Below are 20,404 nucleotides of genomic sequence, written 5' to 3'. Positions count from 1 at the left end.
TTTTTTAAAAGATGCTAGATTTTTGTCATGTAAGGTGTGGATTAGGGACAAGTGAACAAAGTGAGATGCAGCACACATAAAATGCTGGAGGAACTCAATAGGCCAGGCAGCATCTATGGAAAAAAGCACAGTTGATGTTTTGGGCTGAAAACCTTTGGCGGGACTGGAGAAAAAAGCTGAGGAGTAGATTTGAAAGGTGGGGGGAGGGGAGAGAGAAACACCAGGCAATGGGTGAAACTTGGAGGGGAAGGGATGAAACAAAGAGCTAGGAAGTTGATTGATGAAAGAGACAGCAGGTCATGGCAGAAAGAAAAAAAAGGGGGGCAGAGGGGAGCACCAGAGGTAGGCAATGGGCAGGCAAGGAGATAACAGGAATAACATCAGAGAAGGAAAAGGGGATGGAAAATGGTGAAGGGGGAAAGAGGCATTACTGGAAATTTGAGAAATCGATGTTTATGCCATCAAGTTGGTTCTTCCCTTCCCCCACCTTTCAAATCTATAAGGCCACACTTGGGTTGGAGGAACAACACCTTGTATTCCGTTTGGGTAGCCTCCAACCTGATGGCTCTGATTGTTTTTCTTTTTCCTGTATTTGCTTTTTGTGGTTTCCATTTTTGAAATTACAACAAAAATGCAAGTATTATTGGAGTTGGAGAGCTCAGTGTTTAAAACCATTAAGGATTAGATTGAAACTATCCAAACCTGAATAACAACATATTTTTACATGAGATAAGGAGTACTAAACACATAAAATTTCTACTCGTTAAAAGAAGCTCTTGCTGTGGAAATGTAAAATGAATGTGCTAATGATGTTGTTGAAATATTAAATTAAGTATAATCGATCACTGATTTCAGGTAGAAATTAAAAAGGCTGCAGCAAGCTTCGCAACTGAATCTAAAGAGGATGGTCCGATACCAGATGCCTTGACAGATGAAATCAGCAGGCAGATCTCACAATCACATCATCTTTTTATGGAGCAGCGTTCTCCACTCAGTGCAACTCCCGTGGTAATTTCTGTGGCTAAGAACCACACACTGGTTGACATTTGACCTTTATGAATTTTATCTATAGAATTTTAGTGTTGTTGTTAGATATTCTGTTTCTTTTATACAGTCAATACAAGCTTAACGAGTTTGCTTGCTCAGCTTTATTAATTTTGCACCACGGAAGTCAGTTAAAATATAAAAATTCACACTAAATAATATATTCAAAATAATAAATATACACACCAATTATTAGAATGGTAAAAAGGGTGAGGTGTGGAAGAGGCCGAGCAAGATTCACTAAAAATAAAAAAAATTTGAATCCTTAAGTTTTTATTCTGTATCTGTGTCCAAGAATGTTTACTCACCACTCCAGGACTACCCAATTAGAGACCTCATTATAAGAAATAGTGTTGGCGCGTGGCCTAGTGGATAAGGCATCGGTGTACTGATCTAAAGGTCACTGGTTTGAGCCTCAGCTGAGGCAGCGTGTTGTGTCCTTGAGCAAGGCACTTAACAATACATTGCTCTGCGACGACACCGGTACCAAGCTGCTTGGGTCCTAGTGCCCTTCCCTTGGACAACATCAGTGGCATGGAGAGGGGAAGGCTTGCAGCTTGGGCAACTGCCGGTCTCCCATACAACCCTGCCCAGGCCTGCACCCTGGAAACCTTCCAGGGCACAAGTCCATGGTTTTAGGAGACTAACAGATGCCTATATAAGAAATACAATGAACACCATTACCCTCGACGTTGAAATTGCATTTTACTGAGTTAAAGGATGCTTCATCAAAAGGATGTTAATGGGTTTGAGTCTTACCTTGTATGAAAGAAGACGGGTATAGTTAGTGGAAATCAATCAACTCAACCTTAGGAAATCACTGCAGATGTCCCTCAGTCTTAGGTTAAACTGCCTTCAGCTGTTACATTAAAATTATCTTTCTTTTGTCATAAGGCTAGAGATGTAAATTTTCCTGATGATTGCACAATGCTTAATTCCATTTGCAAATCCTAAGAATATCAAAATCTATAAAACAGTCATGCAGCAAGACCTAGATAACAATAGGCATGGGCCCACAATCAATATTCCAGGAGTTGTCAATGACCGGAAACAATTGAACTAACCACAGTTTAACAGGAAATCTTTCCATCAGACACAAATCTGCCTGGATTAGTGTAACTCAAAGAACACTCAGAAAGCCCTATAATATCCAGGTTGAAGTGGTCTGTTTACAGGAGAACCCATTCACTATCATATCTAGTCATTCCCTCATCTATTGTGCACCACGGTTGCAGCGTGAGTCATCTATAAAACTGACTGCAGTTACTTGCCAAGGTTACTCTGACTGTACTTCCAAACTTTTGGCCTTTGCCACCAAGAAAGACAAGAACACCATCATCTTGCAAGCTCCCCTCTCAAGTCAGGCCATCCTAACTTAGAAATATATTTCCATTCTAGAGCTCGTTCTCTAACACTAATATGGAAATACACAAGAGTCTGCAGGTGCTGGAGTCTAGAGTGACTGTGAGTGTTCTCACAACATGACACATTTTCAATTGCAAATAGTGGTGGGCATTAAATGGTGCGTTTATCATTGATGGCCACATCCTGAAAAGTGAACAGAGTAAATGTAAAGCGCTCACTTCATTGTTTGTGCTAAAAGACCATTCACTTCTTTGTTGCCAACTTCATACGATAGCAATGGCATCATTTGTCATGAGGACATTGAAGCCCAAGATTGATCAGTGGGAGCTGCAGTTGCAGAAGATGGTACAAAGTAAGTGCCATATTGGCAAGGCTCCCTATAACATAGTTAAAATTTTCATACAGCAATTTTTATTCAAGGAGGAAGGGAGAGAGAGAGAATAAGGAACTACTGATAATATTTATGGGAAAAGAACTGAAATAATTTTTAAGAAATGTACATTTGTATATTAATAAGCTGTAGGAGTGATTGCACAAAATCATTGTTATTTATGAAAGGGAAACTGACAAATCTAAGAAGAGTTTTTAAGAATCTAATAAAATATATGGAGAAGACAGTGAACATAGCATAACTACAATTCCAAAAGAGGTTTAATAAGATATCAAATGAAAAGTTGTTACATTAGCATGAGGGTTCATGAGATTAGGGATAGAATTTTATTTTCAATGATGACAGAGTAAGAATAAATGGATTATTTTCACATTGACAGTTAAGTATGAGAGAAATGCTACAAAGATCATTGCTGGGCTGTCAGTTACTGACATTTTTAATAGTAAATTGAAGCATCTGGTGAAATAGATCAAAATTGCTGACAACACAAATCTTGATGTGAAAGTAAACCATGTGCTTCATTCATGAAAGCCCATATATACTGTGGTGAACTACATATACCTGTCTGGACTGCTCCTGTGGCTCCTCCCACAGATCCCTGCTGACTGCTCCTGTGGCTCCTCCCACAGACCCCTGTATAAAGGCGACTGAGGCCTGTTGCCCAGCCTTATTCCCCAGGATGTAGTGTTGTTCATTCTTCCAGTCAATAAAAGCCGATACCTCGCTTCCTACGTCTCAGCGTGAGTTATTGATGGTGCATCATATACCATGCTATTCTTTTAAATATAATGTTACAGCAAAGCCAAGCAATTTTGCTGACATTTTTGCTTGCATTAGTAACCATCAGTGAAATTTTATCCTTGTCACCTGGAGTTTCCTGACATTTTTTTTCCAATATGGAACCCCTCTTGTGTTATGTCAACAGATAAGCAACACACCAAATTCATTCTCAATAAGATTTTCTGCTAGATTTGTCAGAAAATTATCAATCATTGTTCATTTACAGAGGATTCAGATTTTATTGCTCAAAAACAGTGGTACTTAAGGGCTAAACCACTCAACTCACCTTCCTAGCTGGACTGCTACACACCATTCTGCAAACTGACAGCTTACTCTGACAAACAGTTAAAGTGAGGATTGAACTTTCCATTCACTATTATTCTGCAGGCAAAACTGACTTCTGACAAGGATTTGTCTACATTCATCCCTTCAACACAGCAGCCCACCCATGGGAGACCAGGTCACAGAACACTTGGAAGGGACGGCCACAAGCACCTTTTCCATCCAGTATTTATAGGAAGCCATAATTGTTTCTTGACCTCTTGGAATAATGATATATATGCAAGCTGCACTTTGACAAAGTAGTCATTATGGACATGTGTGACCTCTCAAAACCTCAAGTACAAGCTCAGAATTTTTACCAATGCACCATAGAAAGTATTCTATCTGGAATCATAAGTGCTTGGTGACTGCAAGAAATGGACACAGTTGTGGACAGAGGTCAGCACATCACAACACAGAAACCATCCTCCTGTCTATGGACTCTGTCTATATTTCTTGCTGTCCCAGTAAAGCAGCCAGCATAATTAAAGACGTTCTCTCTTCTCTCCTCTTCCGTTGGGCAGGAGATACAGAAGCCTGGAAGCACATTCCATCCTGTTCAAAAACAGTTTCTACCCTGCTATTGAATGACAATTAAATGGGTCCCTAGTATGATAAGATGGATTCTTGATTTCACAATCTACCTTCTTGTGACCTTGCACCTTATTATTTACCTGCACTGCATTTTCTCTGAAGCTGTTAGCCTTTATTCTTCATGGTTATTGTTTTATCTCAGTGCAATATGTAATGACAATCTGTATGAACAGTATGCGAGACATGCTTTTCATTTTATGTCAATACATAGGACAATAAAAAACCAATTCCAACATACATACTCACCAGTTCTCACTGTCTATGTCATGGTTATTATCGCTAATACACTAATAGTTAATTCCAAGTACACTGGTAGCTGACACAACTAGTTTATTGTTATGCAGTCACTGCTGCCATTCATCTTTCAGGGCCATGCTGTCCTGGGGGATGGAAGACAGCACTGACTATCTCATGCTTAAATGATATCTTACTCAGCTCAGAGTTCTAAGCTCTAAATAACCAACATAACAGCATAACAGTGACAGCTACACTACATCCAGAAGCTCAGTGGAGACTTGGATTACTGATACCATTTCGCTGCCTGAATCACTGTGGTGCTGCTCATTATTTTAAAGCTGCCATTGCCTCATATAGCTTGCTATGCTCAGCACTGCATAAGTTGTCTCATTTAACACTTCCAGTTCAGCACAACTGACCAGATCCAACTTCTATGGACCTGAGACTGTAGTTTCCCATTCCATCCTGAACACAACCCATTCCAGCCAGTTATCTCTGCTCACGAAAAGTACCCCTCATATCTAATTTGTTCCTTCCAGTGTCATCCAATCAGTGTCTGAGTTGGTGCTTTGCTGGGATACACACACCAGTACAATGGTATGTTCTTCTGGAGCAGCCAGTGCATCTCATTTGCATCTTCATATGAGTCCTCTGGAACTCAGTTTCTGCCACCATATGGAAATCCTCAATAGTAATATTCATCTGCAAATTCTGACTCTTAGCATCGACAAGTAACAATGTTTACTGTGGACTGCTGTCTGGATAACTTTACACATACTGATTTATGGATATGTTTGTAACATTTATTACTTATTACTTGGTCACAAAATGAGTTTACACTGGAAGTGATGGCCCATGATTGGTTGCCACTAGTTTAAATGAGACACTAGTATTCTGTAAAGGCTGAATTCACCTTTGTCTATCCAAATAAATGAGTAACAAAGTAAATCTGCATTTCAAGCCAATATCTATGATACAAAGCAGAATCCTCAGAATATAAGAGCCTTATGTTGCCTGCATTGTGCATGACATGTGATACACTTTCTCAGCTATTGCTTGTTTAAGATGCATGCAGGGGAATTGTATTGGAGTTCATGCTGCTGTATTAAATATGTTTACATTGGATACTGTGGAAAGTAAAGATGTGTGGTGAGAAAGTACAGAGAAATTTTACAAGGATGTTGTCAGGACTTGAAGAACTGAGTTATAGGGAAAGGTTGAAAAGGTTAGGGCTTTATTCCCTTGAGCACAGGATAATGAGAGGAGATTTGATAGACATATGCAAAACTATGAGGGGTATAGGTAGTGTAAATGCAAGCAGGCTTTTTCCACCAAGGTTGGTGAGACTAGAACTAGAGGTCATGAGTTAATGGAAAAATGAGAGGGAACTGTTTCAGGATGGTGAGAGTGGAATGAGCTGCCAGTGAAAATGGTGGATGTGGACTTGATTTCAACATTTGAAAGAAATTTTGATAACTACATGTATGGAAGGGGTATGGAGGGTTATGTCTAGGTACAGGTCGATGGGATCATACTTTAGCATGGATAAGATGGGCCAAAGGGACTGTTTCTGTCATAGAGCTGAGCTGCTCTATCACTCTATATATATTGAATTGTGAAGGACTGAAAGATGTAATTTAAAGTGCCACGTTGCATTAAAATTTGTCTCAAAATCAGAATACAAAGAGGGGAGAATACCGGAGGGGTGGAAAAGGAGGGAGGAAAGCTGGTGGAAAGGGAGAGAAATACTCAAAGCTTAAGAGAGGAGATGAACAGAGGCATATCAGTGAAGGGAGATAGGGGAAAGGGAGAAGCAGTAAGGGTAAAGGGGAGAGAGCAAATGCAACTGAGACAAAGAAGGAAGGGAAAGAACTTTGAGAGCAGAAGGAAAAGGGAGAGCAACAGGACAAATGAAAGCAAAACACAGAGGCAGAAGATTCTTATTTGTGTTAGACACAGAATGAATGCATTGCAAATAAAGGTGTTACTGAATGTCCGTGCAGTTGAGGGCAGGGGGTGGAGACATAATAACATCCAAGATTCCGAGGATCCATCCTGGCAAATCTTATTGTTTGCTACTCAAGTTAACACTGCATTTTACTTTACTCTGAACTGCCAGTATCACCTGTTTGTAAACCTGGAGTGGCTTTCCTGCACATAATACTTCCTGGCAGCACTGCAGGTCTCTCTCATTGGATCCTGAAAGAGGATGTATACTTCCCGCACTTTGAAATTATTCTCCAAGTAATTACCGTAGGTCTCTCCAGTGGTGATGCAGCTTCAGTAACATAGCTAAGTACTGTGGCTGCAGAAAGTTTAAATAGAGCATTTCAGTAATACCTGCTGAATCAGCATGAAGTTACACTGGGGACTACACAATGCTGTTATTTAAAGGAGTGTTGAGAGGTGGATACATTGAAATCTGGAAACTTGGATGAACTGCAGTACTTGATTACATGGGATAAACTTACATATAGGCAAAACTGGAATTGATTTATGCAATTAATTATAAGAGATTATTGCTATTTATGGATTTCAATATATTTTTAAAATTTTTCTTAGCAAACCTTAAGACCATTACCTGCTGTGCTTCAGCCTTTCCATCCGCCTGGGTGTGAGTTCCCTATTTCCAGCCATAACTTCTGCCAGGTGAGTGAATATGTGGTTGGATAAGTGATTATAATCACAGTTGTGAGAGTTATGTTGTACATCATGCCATTGAATAGACAGTTGAAGTCTTCACTATATGAACAATGTTCTGCTGAAATGCTTATTTATAGTTTATCCTCTCCAATTGGAATCTTGCTTTATTAATCATTTTATATTATTTACCTAGCTAACAAGTTGGCGTAGATTTCCTGCCAATTACTGTCAATATCTCAAAGTACAAATTCACCATCCAAAGTGGTACATAACTACCTGAACTGAAATGCCTGGTGTGACTTTGCTTATTGCATGACTGAGAATTGCAATTGCTTTTATGCCTTTAGAAAAGGAAAATCAGATGGAGTTAAATCACTGTAAAATAATTTGAATTGGAAGGTAGACAAGTTCATACAGGGATATATAAACCAGTGTCAACTGTGGAGCATTAAATGATCAAGTAGCCAATCATGATTCATAATCTATGGAGTATGACCAACTGGGAGGAGGTATCAAAGAGCCATTAGTGTTCTGGGGATTTTTCAGCAACTTCAATTAAACAAAAGGGAAAGAATAGAAAAAAGTAAATTTTGGAAAGCATTGATTAGTAGCATTATAAATGCACTGGGGCTTAAATTTCCTCTTTCACTTAGTGTTAAAATTATGCTGTCTTTGTTTATGTTAATTATCACAATCTGAATTCCAAGCATTGGGACATAAAACCTTGTGTAAAACAAACAGAAATCAGTTAAACAACTGAGACCCAAGAATGCACAGCATATCCACCATCTGTTTTGGTACCTCTTTATCTTATAATTTGTATGTTAACATCTAAAGGTATCACATTATTATTTATTCATAGCATGTTTTAATGGAAAGTTTGGTACTCTATCCTCACTAACAGTATATAAATAGGTACGAAGTAAATATTTCCTGAATCAATTAGACTCAGCTTTCAATTTATATTAATAAAAATGAAGCTCAGAAAATGGTTCCTTCTGTAAAATAGTTATTGATTTTAATGGCATTACAGGTTGCCATAATCATTGTTCTTTAGCTCATTTCCTGTCTTAGAAACATTGAATGTAATGGATTCCTCTGTGATTGCCAATGAACATAACTGCACACCCTTGAGCATCTATCCTTGAGCAAGGAGATGGTGGTGGACTTTAGGAGATCTAGGCCCCATATGGAGCCAGTGATCATTAATGGAGAACGTGTGGAGCAGGTTAAGACCTACAAGTATCTGGGAGTACAGTTAGACGAGAAGCTTGACTGGACTGCCAACACAGATGCCTTGTGCAGGAAGGCACAGAGTCGAATGTACTTCCTAAGAAGGTTGGCGTCATTCAATGTCTGTAGTGAGATGCTGAAGATGTTCTATAGGTCAGTTGTGGAGAGCGCCCTCTTCTTTGTGGTGGCGTGTTGGGGAGGAAGCATTAAGAAGAGGGACGCCTCACGTCTTAATAAGCTGGTAAGGAAGGCGGGCTCTGTCGTGGGCAAAGTACTGGAGAGTTTAACATCGGTAGCTGAGCGAAGGGCGCTGAGTAGGCTACGGTCAATTATGGATAACTCTGAACATCCTCTACATAGCACCATCCAGAGACAGAGAAGCAGTTTCAGTGACAGGTTACTATCGATGCAATGCTCCTCAGACAGGATGAAGAGGTCAATACTCCCCAATGCCATTAGGCTTTACAATTCTACCGCCAGGACTTAAGAACTTTTTAAAAGCTATTATTAATGCTTTTTGAGACGGTGATTTAGATGCATATCATATTTTTTTACTGAGTTAAGTATTGTATGTAATTAGTTTTGCTACAACAAGTGTATGGGACATTGGAAAAAAAGTTGAATTTCCCCATGGGGATGAATAAAGTATCTATCTATCTATCTATCTATCTATCTATATGAAATGTAAATATCAAGGTGGACTAGCACTCCCACACCAAATACACGGCCTGCTCCTGGAGGTCTGGGAAAAGGAACAAATGTCTTTAGAGCTCAGGGATACTCTAATAGTGAACGTATTCAAGAAGAGAGGCAAGGCAGACTGCGATAATTACAGAGGCACCTCACTCAGCAACATGAAAAGTGCTTGCACATGTCCTCGTCAACTGACTCCTGCCATCTGAAGAAGTGCTCCCTGAAATGCAGTGTGATTTCTGTCCATCTAGAAGTATAAATAGGTCAAAACCCTGCAACAGTATCCAAAGTGATACACTTATTATTGAGGGGAAAGGCCACTGGGAGGAGCGGCAGTGTCCGGGTCTCTGACACAGAGTCAGTCTCTGTGGCTCAGAAGGGAAGGGGTTAGAAGAGGAGTGCTGTAGCAATAGGGGATTTGACAGTTAGGGAAGCAGAAAGAAGATTCTGTGGACATGAAAAAGGCACCCAGATGGTATTTTGCCTCCCAGGTGTCAGTGTCAGGGAAGTCTCAGATTGGGTCTATATGAGGATAGTGAATGGCTGGTAGTGGCGCATATTGGTACCAATGATATTGGTAGGAAATGGGAGGAGGGCCTGAAAGAGAATATTGGGAGTTAGCTAGAAAGCTGAAAAGCAGGACCTCCGGGGTAATAATCTCTAGATTGCTGCCTGTGCTATGCACCAGTGAGGGTAAGAATAGGATAATTTGGCAGATGGATGCGCGACTGAGGAATAAGTGCAGGGGTAGGGTTTCGAATTTATGGATCATTGGGATCTCTTCTGGGGAATGTATGACCTGTATGTACTAAAAGGACTGGTTACACTTAAACCCAAGGAAGACCAATCTCCTTGCAGGCATGTTTGCTAGAATTGTTGGGAGGATTTAAACTAATTTGGTAGGGGGGATGGGAACTGGAATGATAGGGCTGAAGATGGGGCAGTTGGTAGACAAATAGATACAGTGTGTAGTTAGACTGTGAGGATGGATGGCAGGTGATAGGGCAAAACTGCGGTCAGTGGGATGAATTGAAGTGTAACATGAGGGCAAAAAAGGGTGAGGTACACAGGACATACGGTGTTATATTGAATGTGTGCATTATATAAAATAAGGTAGGTCATGAAATGTTGCAGCACAATTAGAGATTGGCAGGTATGATATTGTGTGCACCAACATGACTGAAAGAAGATCATTGTTGGGCAATTAACGTCCAAGGATACATCTTGTATTGAAAGGACAGACAGGTAGGCAGAGGGGATGGGGTTGCTCCGTTGGTAAGAAAAAAATGAAATCAAATTCTTAGAAAGAAGTGACATAGATCAGAAAAAGTAGAATCCATTGTGGGTAGTGTTAAGAAACTGCAAGTGTGAAAATACTCCGACGGAAGTTTTCTACAGGCCTCCAAATAGTAGCCAGGATGTGGGATACAAATTAAAATGGGAGATAGAAAAGTAAAAAGAGCAATGTTACATTAGTAATGTGGAATTTCAATATGCAGGTGGATCGAAAAAATCAGGTTGGTACTGAATCCCAGAAGAAAGGGAATTTGTAGAATGCCTATTAGATGACTTTTTAAAGCAGTTTGTGGTTGAGCCCACTAGGGGAACGGCAATTCTGTATTGGGTGTTGTGTAATGAACCAAATTTGATTAGGAAGCTTAAGGTAAAGGAACTTAGGAGTCAGTGATCATAATATGAAAGAATTCACCCTGTAGTTTGAGAGGGAGAAGCTAAAGTCAGATGTATCAATGTTACAGTAGAGTAAAGAGAATTATAGAGGCCATAATACCATAAGTTATAAGAGCAGAAATAGGCCATTTGGCCTATTGAGTTTGCTCTGCCATTCAATTATGGGCTGATCCAATTCTTCCAGTCATCCCCACTCCTCTGCCTTCACCCCATACCCTTTGATGTGCTGGTTAATCAAGAACCTATCTATCTCTGCCTTAAATACACCCACTGACTTGGCCTCCGCATCCACTCATGGTGACAAATTCCACAAATTTACCACCCTCTGACTAAAGTTATTTCTTCGCATCTCAGTTCTAAATGGACGTCCTTCAATCCTGAAGTTGTGCCCTCTTGTCCTAGAATCCCCTACCATGGGAAATAACTTTGCCATATCTAATCTGTTCAGGCCTTTTAACATTTGGAATATTTCTATGAGATTCCCGCTCATTCTCCTGAACAGGGAATACAGCCCAAGAGCTGCCAGATGCTCCTCATACAGTAACCCTTTCAATCCTGGAATCAATCTCGTGAATCTTCTCTGAACCCTCTCCAATGTCAGTATACTCTTTCTAAAATAAAGAGCCCAAAACTGCACACAGTACTTCAAGTTAGGTCTCACGAGTGCCTTATAGAGTCTGAACATCACATCCCTGCTCTTATATTCTATACATCTTGAAATGCATGCCAAAATTGCATTTGCCTTCTTCACAACAGACTCAACCTGGAGATTAACTTTTAGGGTATCTTGCACAAGGACTCCCAAGTCCCTTTGCATCTCTGCATTTTGAATTCTTTCCCCATCTAAATAATAGTCTGCCCATTTATTTCTTCTACCAAAGTGCATGACCATACACTTTCCAACATTGTATTTCATTTGCGACTTCTTTGCCCATTCCCCTAAACAATCTTAGTCTCTCTGCAGGCTTTCTGTTTTCTCGAAACTACCCCCTCCTCCACCTGTCTTTGTATCATCGGCAAATTTAGCCACAAATCCATTGGTACCATAGTCCAAATCATTGACATATGTTGTAAAAAGCAGTGGCCCAAACACCGATCCCTGTGGAACTCCACTGGTAGCCGGTAATCAGCCAAAATAGGATCTCTATACTCCCACTCTCTGTTTTCTGCCGATCAGCCAATGCTCCACCCATGCTGATAACTTCCCTGTAATTCCATAGGCTCTTAACTTGCTAAGGAGCCTCATGTGCGGCACCTTGTCAAAGGCCTTCTGAAAATCCAAGTACACCGTGTCTACTACATCTCCTTTGTCTATCCTGCTTGTAATTTCCTCAAAAGATTGCAGTAGGTTTGTCAGGCAGGATTTTCCTTTCAGGAAACCATGCTGGCTTTGGCCTATCTTGTCATGTGCCTCCAGGTACACCATAATCTCATCCCTAACAATCGATTCCAACAACTTCACAACCACTGATGTCAAGCTAACAGGTCTATAGTTTCCTTTCTGCTGCCTCCCACTCTTGTTAAACAGTGGAACATTTGCAATTTTCCAGTCATCCGGTACAATGCCAGAATCTATCGATTCTTGAAAGATCATCATTAATGCCTCTGCAGTCTCTCTAGCTACTTCCTTCAGAACCCGATGGTGCATGAGGTGTTACCAAGGAGCTAGCTAAAGTTGATTGGAAGGGGACACTATCAGGGATGATGGCAGAACAACAGTGGCTGAAGTTTCTGGAGACAATTTGGAAGGTGCAGGATAGATACATCTCCAAGATGAAGAAGTAGTCTAAAGCGAAGATGAGGCAACCATGGTTAACAAGGAACTCAAAGACATAAAAGCAAAAGAGAGAGCATACTATAGAGCAAAAATTAGTGGTTAGTTAGAGGATTGGAAAGCTTTTAAAAACCAACAGACCATAAGGAGAGAAAAGATGGAATATTGAAGGTAAGCTAGCCAATAATATAAAAGAGGATACCAAAGTATGTATACCTGTCTGGACACGCCCCTCTGCTGACTGCTCCTGTGGCTCCTCCCACAGACCCCTGTATAAAGGCGATTGGAGGCACTGCACCTCCCTCAGTCTCCAAGATGCCGTGCTCCGTTTTGCTGCTAATAAAAGCCTATCGTTCACCTCCCGTCTCCGAGAGTTATTGATGGTGCATCAATTTTATTAGCAGCAATTTTAAAACATGGAGAGCATTTTACGACCTGACAGATTGGATCTCGACCCTCAATCCCAGGAAACCGGCGACGCTTTCAACTCTGGCTAGCATGCTTCGAACCGTACCTGGAGGAGATTCATGTGACCGACCCTGCCACGATGCGCAGGGTCCTCCTCTCCAGAGTCAGTGCAAGGGTCTACTCCATGATCAGAGACCAAATGAACTACCAGGGTGCGATGGATACCCTCAAAAGACAATACCGGTGGCTGGTGAACACTGTCTATGCAAGACATCGCTTAGCAACCCGGCGGCAGCGGGCCGGAGAGTCGAGTGCTGAGTTTGTCCGGGCCCTACAGACACTCGTGTGGGCCTGCGACTGCAGGGGGCTGACGGCAGAACAGCATGCGGAGCTGCTATTAAGAGACGCCTTCGTTACGGGGATCAGGTCAGTGTACGTGTGCTAGCGGCTGCTGGAACACGCCGATCTTACCTTACATTCAACGATCGGGCTGGCCGACACGCTGGAGGCCGCTCTGCACAACGCTGATGCTGTCCAGGCGCGCGATCTTCCGCCGGCCTCGTGGATGCTGCAGACCCCGCAACCTGCCGGCGAATCAACCTCGGCTGCTGCCAGTCGCGAGTCCGTGAAGTCCCTGCAACCCACCAGCGAGTCGACCATGGCTGCTGCCAGTCGCAAGTCCGTGCAGTGTTACTTCTGCGGACTCAAAAACGCTGCCCGGTCCGAGAAGCTAGCTGCTCCAGCTGCAGAAAGAAGGGCCACTTCGCCAAGGCCTGTAAGTCCAAACCACGAGCGGGGTCGAGCAGCGCCGCATGCGAAGCATGGGGGTCGCCATCTTGGTCGCTGCCATCTTGCCTGCCTGCCGCGTGCGAGGCATGGGGGCGGCCGTCTTTGTTGGCATCAACTCGCCCCACCTCCGACCCACGGGTGCTTACTGGGCACCAAGACGGTGATTCAACTCTGGCCTCCGTGACCCTCGACCAAAGCGCTCTACACCAGCTTGCAAGGTCAATGATGGACATCCTGGTGGAAGGGCACATGACTAGCTGCCTGTTTGACATGGGCAGCACTGAGAGTTTTATTCACCCGGACACAGTGTGCAACGCTGAGGACTCGTGACACAGCCGGTACGCCAGAGGGTTACCATGGCTTCTGGATCACATTCCACAGACATCTGGGGTGGGTTCTGTAGCGACACTGGTGGTGCAGGGCACAGAATATCGGGACTTTGCGTTACTGATCATGCCTCAACTGTGTGCCCCTGTGCTATTGGAGCTCGACTTCCAGAGCCACCTGAAAAGTGTGACAATGGAGTATGACGGGCCCCACCCACCAATCACTGTCAGAAATCCTCAGTTCTGTGGGACTTCGTCATATACCCCGATACTGGCCACACACACACACCGACTCGCACATCCCACCCAACACCATGCCAACAGCCGCGCTACTGACACCACTTGCAGCCTCTCCACCCTCAAAATCTCTCCCCCACCACTGTTCTCCAACCTGACCCCCGACTGTAAACCTGTAGCAACTAAAAGCAGGAGGTACAGCGCGGGGGACAGGGCCTTCATTATGTTGGAGGTGCAGCGGCTACACAGGGAGGGGATCATTGAGCCAAGCACAAGTCCTTGGAGGGCCCAGGTGGTCGTTGTTCAGACCAGGCAGAAAAATACGATGGTCATGGACTATAGCCAGACCATCAATAGGTTCACGCAGCTTGACGCGTACCCCCCTACCCCGCATCGCGGATATGGTCAATCAAATAGCTCAGTACAAGGTGTACCCGACCATAGACCTAAAATCCGCTTACCATCAGCTCCCCATCTGCCCGGAGGACCGCCCCTACACTGCCTTCGAGGCAGGCAGCAGGCTCTATCACTTCCTGCACGTCCCCTTTGGTGTCACAAATGGTGTCTCTGTCTTCCAGAAGGAAATGGACCAGATGGTGGACCAGTGCCAACTGAAGGCCACGTTTCCATATCTGGATAACATCACCATCTGTGGTCACGACTGGCAGGATCACAACATCAACCTCCAACGATTTTCCCAAGTGGCCAAAGCTCTTAACTTTACCTATAACAGGGACAAGTGTGTGTTTGGAACCACCCGACTTGCTATCCTTGGGTATGTCGTGGAGAACGGGGTCATTGGCCCTGACCCCGACCGTATGCGCCCCCTGTTGGAACTCCCTCTTCCCACCACCCTCAGAGCCCTCAAATGGTGACTGGGCTACTTTTCCTATTACGCCCAATGGGTCCCTCACTACACAGACAAGGCCCGCCCCCTGATCAAGTCCACCGCATTTCCCCTCTCAGCCGAGGCCCGCACGGCCTTCTGCCACATTAAAGGGGACATTGCCAAAGCAACGGTGCATGCGGTGGACGAGCCCATTCCCTTCCAAGTAGAGAGTGACGCCTCCAACTTTGCGCTGGCTGCTACCCTCAATCAGGCAGGAAGGCCGGTAGGATTCTTCTCTCGTACCCTTCAAGGCCCTGAAATTCGGCACTCCGTGGTGGAGAAAGAAGCCCAGGCCATAGTGGAAGCTATTAGGCACTGGAGGCCCTATCTCGCCAGCAAACTGTTCACCTTGCTGACCGACCAGTGCTCAGTTGCGTTCCTGTTTAGCAACCAACAACGGGGCAAAATCAAAAATGATAAAATTTTGAGGTGGAGAATAGAACTATCCACCTACAACTATGACATCCTGTGCCGGCCTGGAAGGCTCAATGAGCCCCCTGATGCCCTATCCCAGGGAACATGTGCCAGCGCGCAGCTCAACTGGCTATACGCCCTCCATGCAGATCTTTGCCACCCGGGGGTCACCGGACTTTACCATTTCGTGAAAGCCCGGAACCTGCCTTACTCCCATGAGGAAATCAGGACGATGACCAGGGACTGTCAAGTCTGCGCTGAGTGCAAACCGCACTTCTACGGTCTTGAAAAGGGACAACTTATCAAGGCCACCTGGCCCTTTGAGCGACTGAGTGTCGACTTTAAGGGCCCCCTTCCCTCCACCGACCGCAATGTGTACTTTCTCAACATAATCGACGAGTACTCACAATTCCCCATTGCCATCCCCTGCCCCGATACCACTGCCACGTCCGTCATAAAAGCCCTGCGCCAGCTCTTCACTCTGTTCGGATATCCCTGCTATATCCACAGTGATAGAGGGTCCTCGTTTATAAGTGATGAGCTGCGCCAGTACCTGCTGGCTAGGGGTATTGCTACTAGTAGGACCAGGAGCTATAATCCCCGGGGGAATGGACAGGTGGAGAGGGAGAATGCCACTGTGTGGAAGGCCACACTCTTAGCCCTCAGGTCAAAGGGATTGCCGGTCTCTCGCTGGCAGGAGGTCCTCCCCGAGGCACTCCACTCCATCCGCTCCCTGTTATGCACCTCCACCAATGCCACCCCTCATGAGCGACTCTTTTCTTTTCCCAGGAAGCCTGCCACTGGGACCACCCTACCAGCTTAGATGACGTCCCCAGTGCTGCTCCGGAAACATGCGAGGAGCAATAAATACTCCCCGATGGTCAAGAGAGTTCGCCTACTTCATGCGAACCCCCAGTATGCCTACGTGGTCTTACCTGATGGGCGGGAGGATACGGTCTCCGTCCGCGACCTGGCGCCCGCAGGATCACCAGACCCCTACCCCGAACACTCCACGGTGACTATGAACCCCGTACCCACCGATGTATATACCCACGAGACACCATGCACACCAAGCCCTACACAGACTCCTCACGACACTCCCATTCTGGGCGCCATGCACATGCATGAGGGATTACTGATGCCTAACGGGCTGGCACCTCAAGTCAGGCCAGAGACAGCACAACCACCGTCGCCGGTGCAATCACCACCGGTGCTAAGTAGATCGCAGCGACAGATTTGACCACCTGATAGACTTAACCTGTAAATATACTTGTAAGAAACTTCGCCCCGTGGGGACTCTCTTTTAAAACAAAGGGGGGGTGAATGTGGTGAACTACATATACCTGTCTGGACACGCCCCCCCGCTGACTGCTCCTGTGGCTCCTCCCACAGACCCCTGTATCAAGGCAATTGGAGGCACAGCTCCTCCCTCCATCTCCGAGATGCCGTGCTCCGTTTTGCTGCTAATAAAAGCCTATCGTTCACCTCCTATCTCCGAGAGTTATTGATGGTGCATCACAAAGTTTTTTTGAAAGTAAAAGAGAGGCAAGAGTGGATATCGAACCACTGAAAAACCACACTAGTGTCAGTACCTCCAGTTGAACTCTGTCTTTTTGTGTGTTTCCCTCTAGCTGTCATCCTGTAGTTTTGTATTGCCATGTGCTCCTGTCCCCACTCCTGCTCTTCTCCGGCCCCTGTATTACTGAGTACTCTGCCTCTCACCTGTTTCTCATTATTGCTGCCATTTATGACTCATTGTGCTCCACCTATCATCTGCCTCTCTGTTTATTGCTCAGTGTATTTTAGTCCTGTGTTTTCACCTGTTTGTTGCCAGATTGTGCCAGTGTGTTTTCCTGAGGCTTTCCAGCATGCATATCTGAACTCTGTCTGGCTGAATATCGACTCTGCCTGTTTCCTGATTCTGATTTTTGGATTTCTCTGGAATTTTTTAATCTCTGCCTGAACTCTGATGCTGGCTTGTTGCTCCTCTGGAGTTGCTATTCAGTAAATATCACAGTGTGAACAGTACTTAGTCTGCAGTTGGGTCCCTGCTTCAGTGTCCTGACAACTAGAGAGCTATTAATGGGGGATAAAGAAATGGTGAAGGAACTTAATAAATATTTTGCATCAATCTTCACCATAGTAGACAATAGCTGTATGCCAGAAATACCAGAGTGTTAGGAGCAAAATTAAGTGTTGTTGCTATTACTAAAGAGAAGGTGCCTGGAAAGCTAAAAAGTCTGAAGCTCAATTAAATCACCTGAACCAGATGGACTACACCCAGAAATATGAAAGAAAACTAAAGAGGTTGTGTAGGCATTAGTAATGATCCTTCAAGAATCACTGGATTCTGGAATGGTTCTGGAGGACTGGAAAATTGCAAATTTGGTTCCACTCTTGAAGGGGGAGGGAGGCAGAAGAAGGGAAATTATAGGTCAGGTAGCCTGACTTCAGTGGTTCGGAAGATGTTGGAGTTCGTTATTAAGGATGAGGCTTCAGATTACTTGGAGGCATATGATAAAATAGGCCAAAGTCAGCATGATTTTCTTAAGAGGAAATCTTGCCTGACAAATATGTTGGAATTCTTTGAGGAAACAACAGGCAAGATAGACAAAGGAGAGTCAGTGGATATTGTTTACTTGGATTCTTAGAAGGCTTTTGACAAGGTGCCGCACATAAGGCTATTTAACAAGTAAGTGTCCATCGTATTACAGGGAAGATACTAACAAAGTCAGAAGATCTGTCCTGAAGCCCACAAATAGTTCTTTCATCTACTGACATTGAGTTTGAGGTTGTTGCTGCAACACCAATCCTTTAGTTGGTATATCTCACTCTTGTATGTCCTCTCAGTTCTATCTGAGATTCTACTGACAATGGTGGTATCATCAGCAAATTTATAGATGGTATTTGAGCTAGGCCTAAGCACACACCCCTGAAGTGCACCAGTGTTGATCGTCAGTGTGGGGGAAATACTATCACCAATCTGCACAGATTGTGGTCTTCTGGTTATGAAGTCAAGGATCCAATTGCAGAGGAAGATACAGCAGCCCAGGTTCTGTAACTTCTCAATCAGGATTGTGGGAATGATGGTGTTAAATGTTGAGCTATAGTCGATGAACAGCATCCTGACAAAGGTTTTTATATTGTCCAGGTGGTCTAAGGCTGTGTGAAGAGCCATTGAAATAGCAATTGCCATTGATATTGTGGAGCCAGGTCCTTGCTGAGGCAGGAGTTCAGCCTCAGACTAGAGAGGCATCCATTTAGAACAGAGATGAGGAAGAATTTCTTTAGCTAGAGGGTAGTGAATATGTAGAGTTCATTGCCACAGATGGCTGTGGAGGCCAAGACATTGAGTATATTTAAAGCAGGGGCTGATAAATTCTGGATAAGCCAGGGTGTCAAGGGTTAAGCGGAGAAGGCAGGAGAATGGGATTTGAGAAAGATAATAAATTTGCATTATGAAATAGCTCAGCAGTCTCGATGGGCTGAATGGCCTAATTCTGCACCTATGTCTAATGGTCTTATCGAAGTTCAGTCTTACTAACAATAGTATAGTGAAAGAGGCCAACATGAACAGCTTGTCCACAACGATAAAACAATACCAGCTCTAATGGATAGGTCATATCATCTGAATGCCTAACTCAAATCTCCCCAAAAAGATCATTTACACCCAGGTGAGGGAATGCCAGCATGTCCAAGTGGGCAAAGGAAACACTTTAAAGATGACATCAAAATCAGCCTGGAGAGATTCAAGGTTACATCTAAAAACTAGGAAGACATTGCACTCTTTAGATACACCTGGAGGAAATCTGCTCGAGGGAGCTGTTCTGCATGAGGAAGGCCTCCATTGTGCCACAGAGAATAAGTGGCAGCTGCAAAAGAAGAGTTTGAACAGCCAATAGACCCAATCACTAACCACAGTCACCACTTAATATGATGGCTTTCTTCTCACAGATAGTTATCTCAAGAAAGTGAGTTTCTGCTGTCTTCATGTGTTCTTGTCTGTTTTCTTAAACTTTCTCTGTAGATGTCAATGGGTCTATTTAGGATTCAAACAATGGTGAGGTCATCCATTTATGATGTCTCAGTTACATCAATGCAAGCATAAAACTAGTGCTAGAAGTTGGAGTGGTAGGTCCTGATGTCAGCAGTGTGATTGCTGCAACATAGAACAGTACAGCATGTATGGATGTTTCAGCCCACTATGTCATGGTGACCTATATAAATCTACTTTCATGATTAATCTAATGTTTCCCTCCTACCCAACTCAAGATCAAATGAATGCTTCCCTCCTACACAACTCAACTACCTTCCATTCTTTCTTACATTCACGTGCCTATCTAAAAATCTTTTAAATGTTCGTATTTCATTAGTCTCCACCATCACCCACAGCAATCCATTTGAGGCACCCACCAATCTCTGAGTAAAAAACCTACCTCCCTAAACTTTCCTCCACTCGCCTTAAATGTATATTTAGTAGTGTTTGCCTTTGTCACCCTGGGAGAGAAGTCCATTCTAAATATGGCTCTTTTAATCTTATACACCTCTGTCAAGTCACCTTTCATTGCCACAGTAGC

At 43.8% G+C, this 20,404-nt stretch overlaps 1 protein-coding gene across 1 annotated transcript in view; it reads left to right on the top strand.

The window, feature by feature from the left end:
* Positions 1–20,404, top strand: part of tesmin (testis expressed metallothionein like protein) — a 160,107-nt gene that overhangs the window by 54,477 nt on the left and 85,226 nt on the right. Inside the window, exons 3-4 of the mRNA XM_073049356.1 lie at positions 856–1,008; positions 7,295–7,381. Of these exons, the coding sequence (XP_072905457.1) occupies positions 856–1,008; positions 7,295–7,381 (240 nt within the window). The remainder of the gene's footprint in view (positions 1–855; positions 1,009–7,294; positions 7,382–20,404) is intronic.

The sequence above is a fragment of the Hemitrygon akajei genome, chromosome 6 (assembly GCF_048418815.1).
Source record: "Hemitrygon akajei chromosome 6, sHemAka1.3, whole genome shotgun sequence".
Lineage (NCBI taxonomy): Eukaryota > Metazoa > Chordata > Chondrichthyes > Myliobatiformes > Dasyatidae > Hemitrygon > Hemitrygon akajei.
This window is presented reverse-complemented; position numbering and strand designations above follow the sequence as displayed.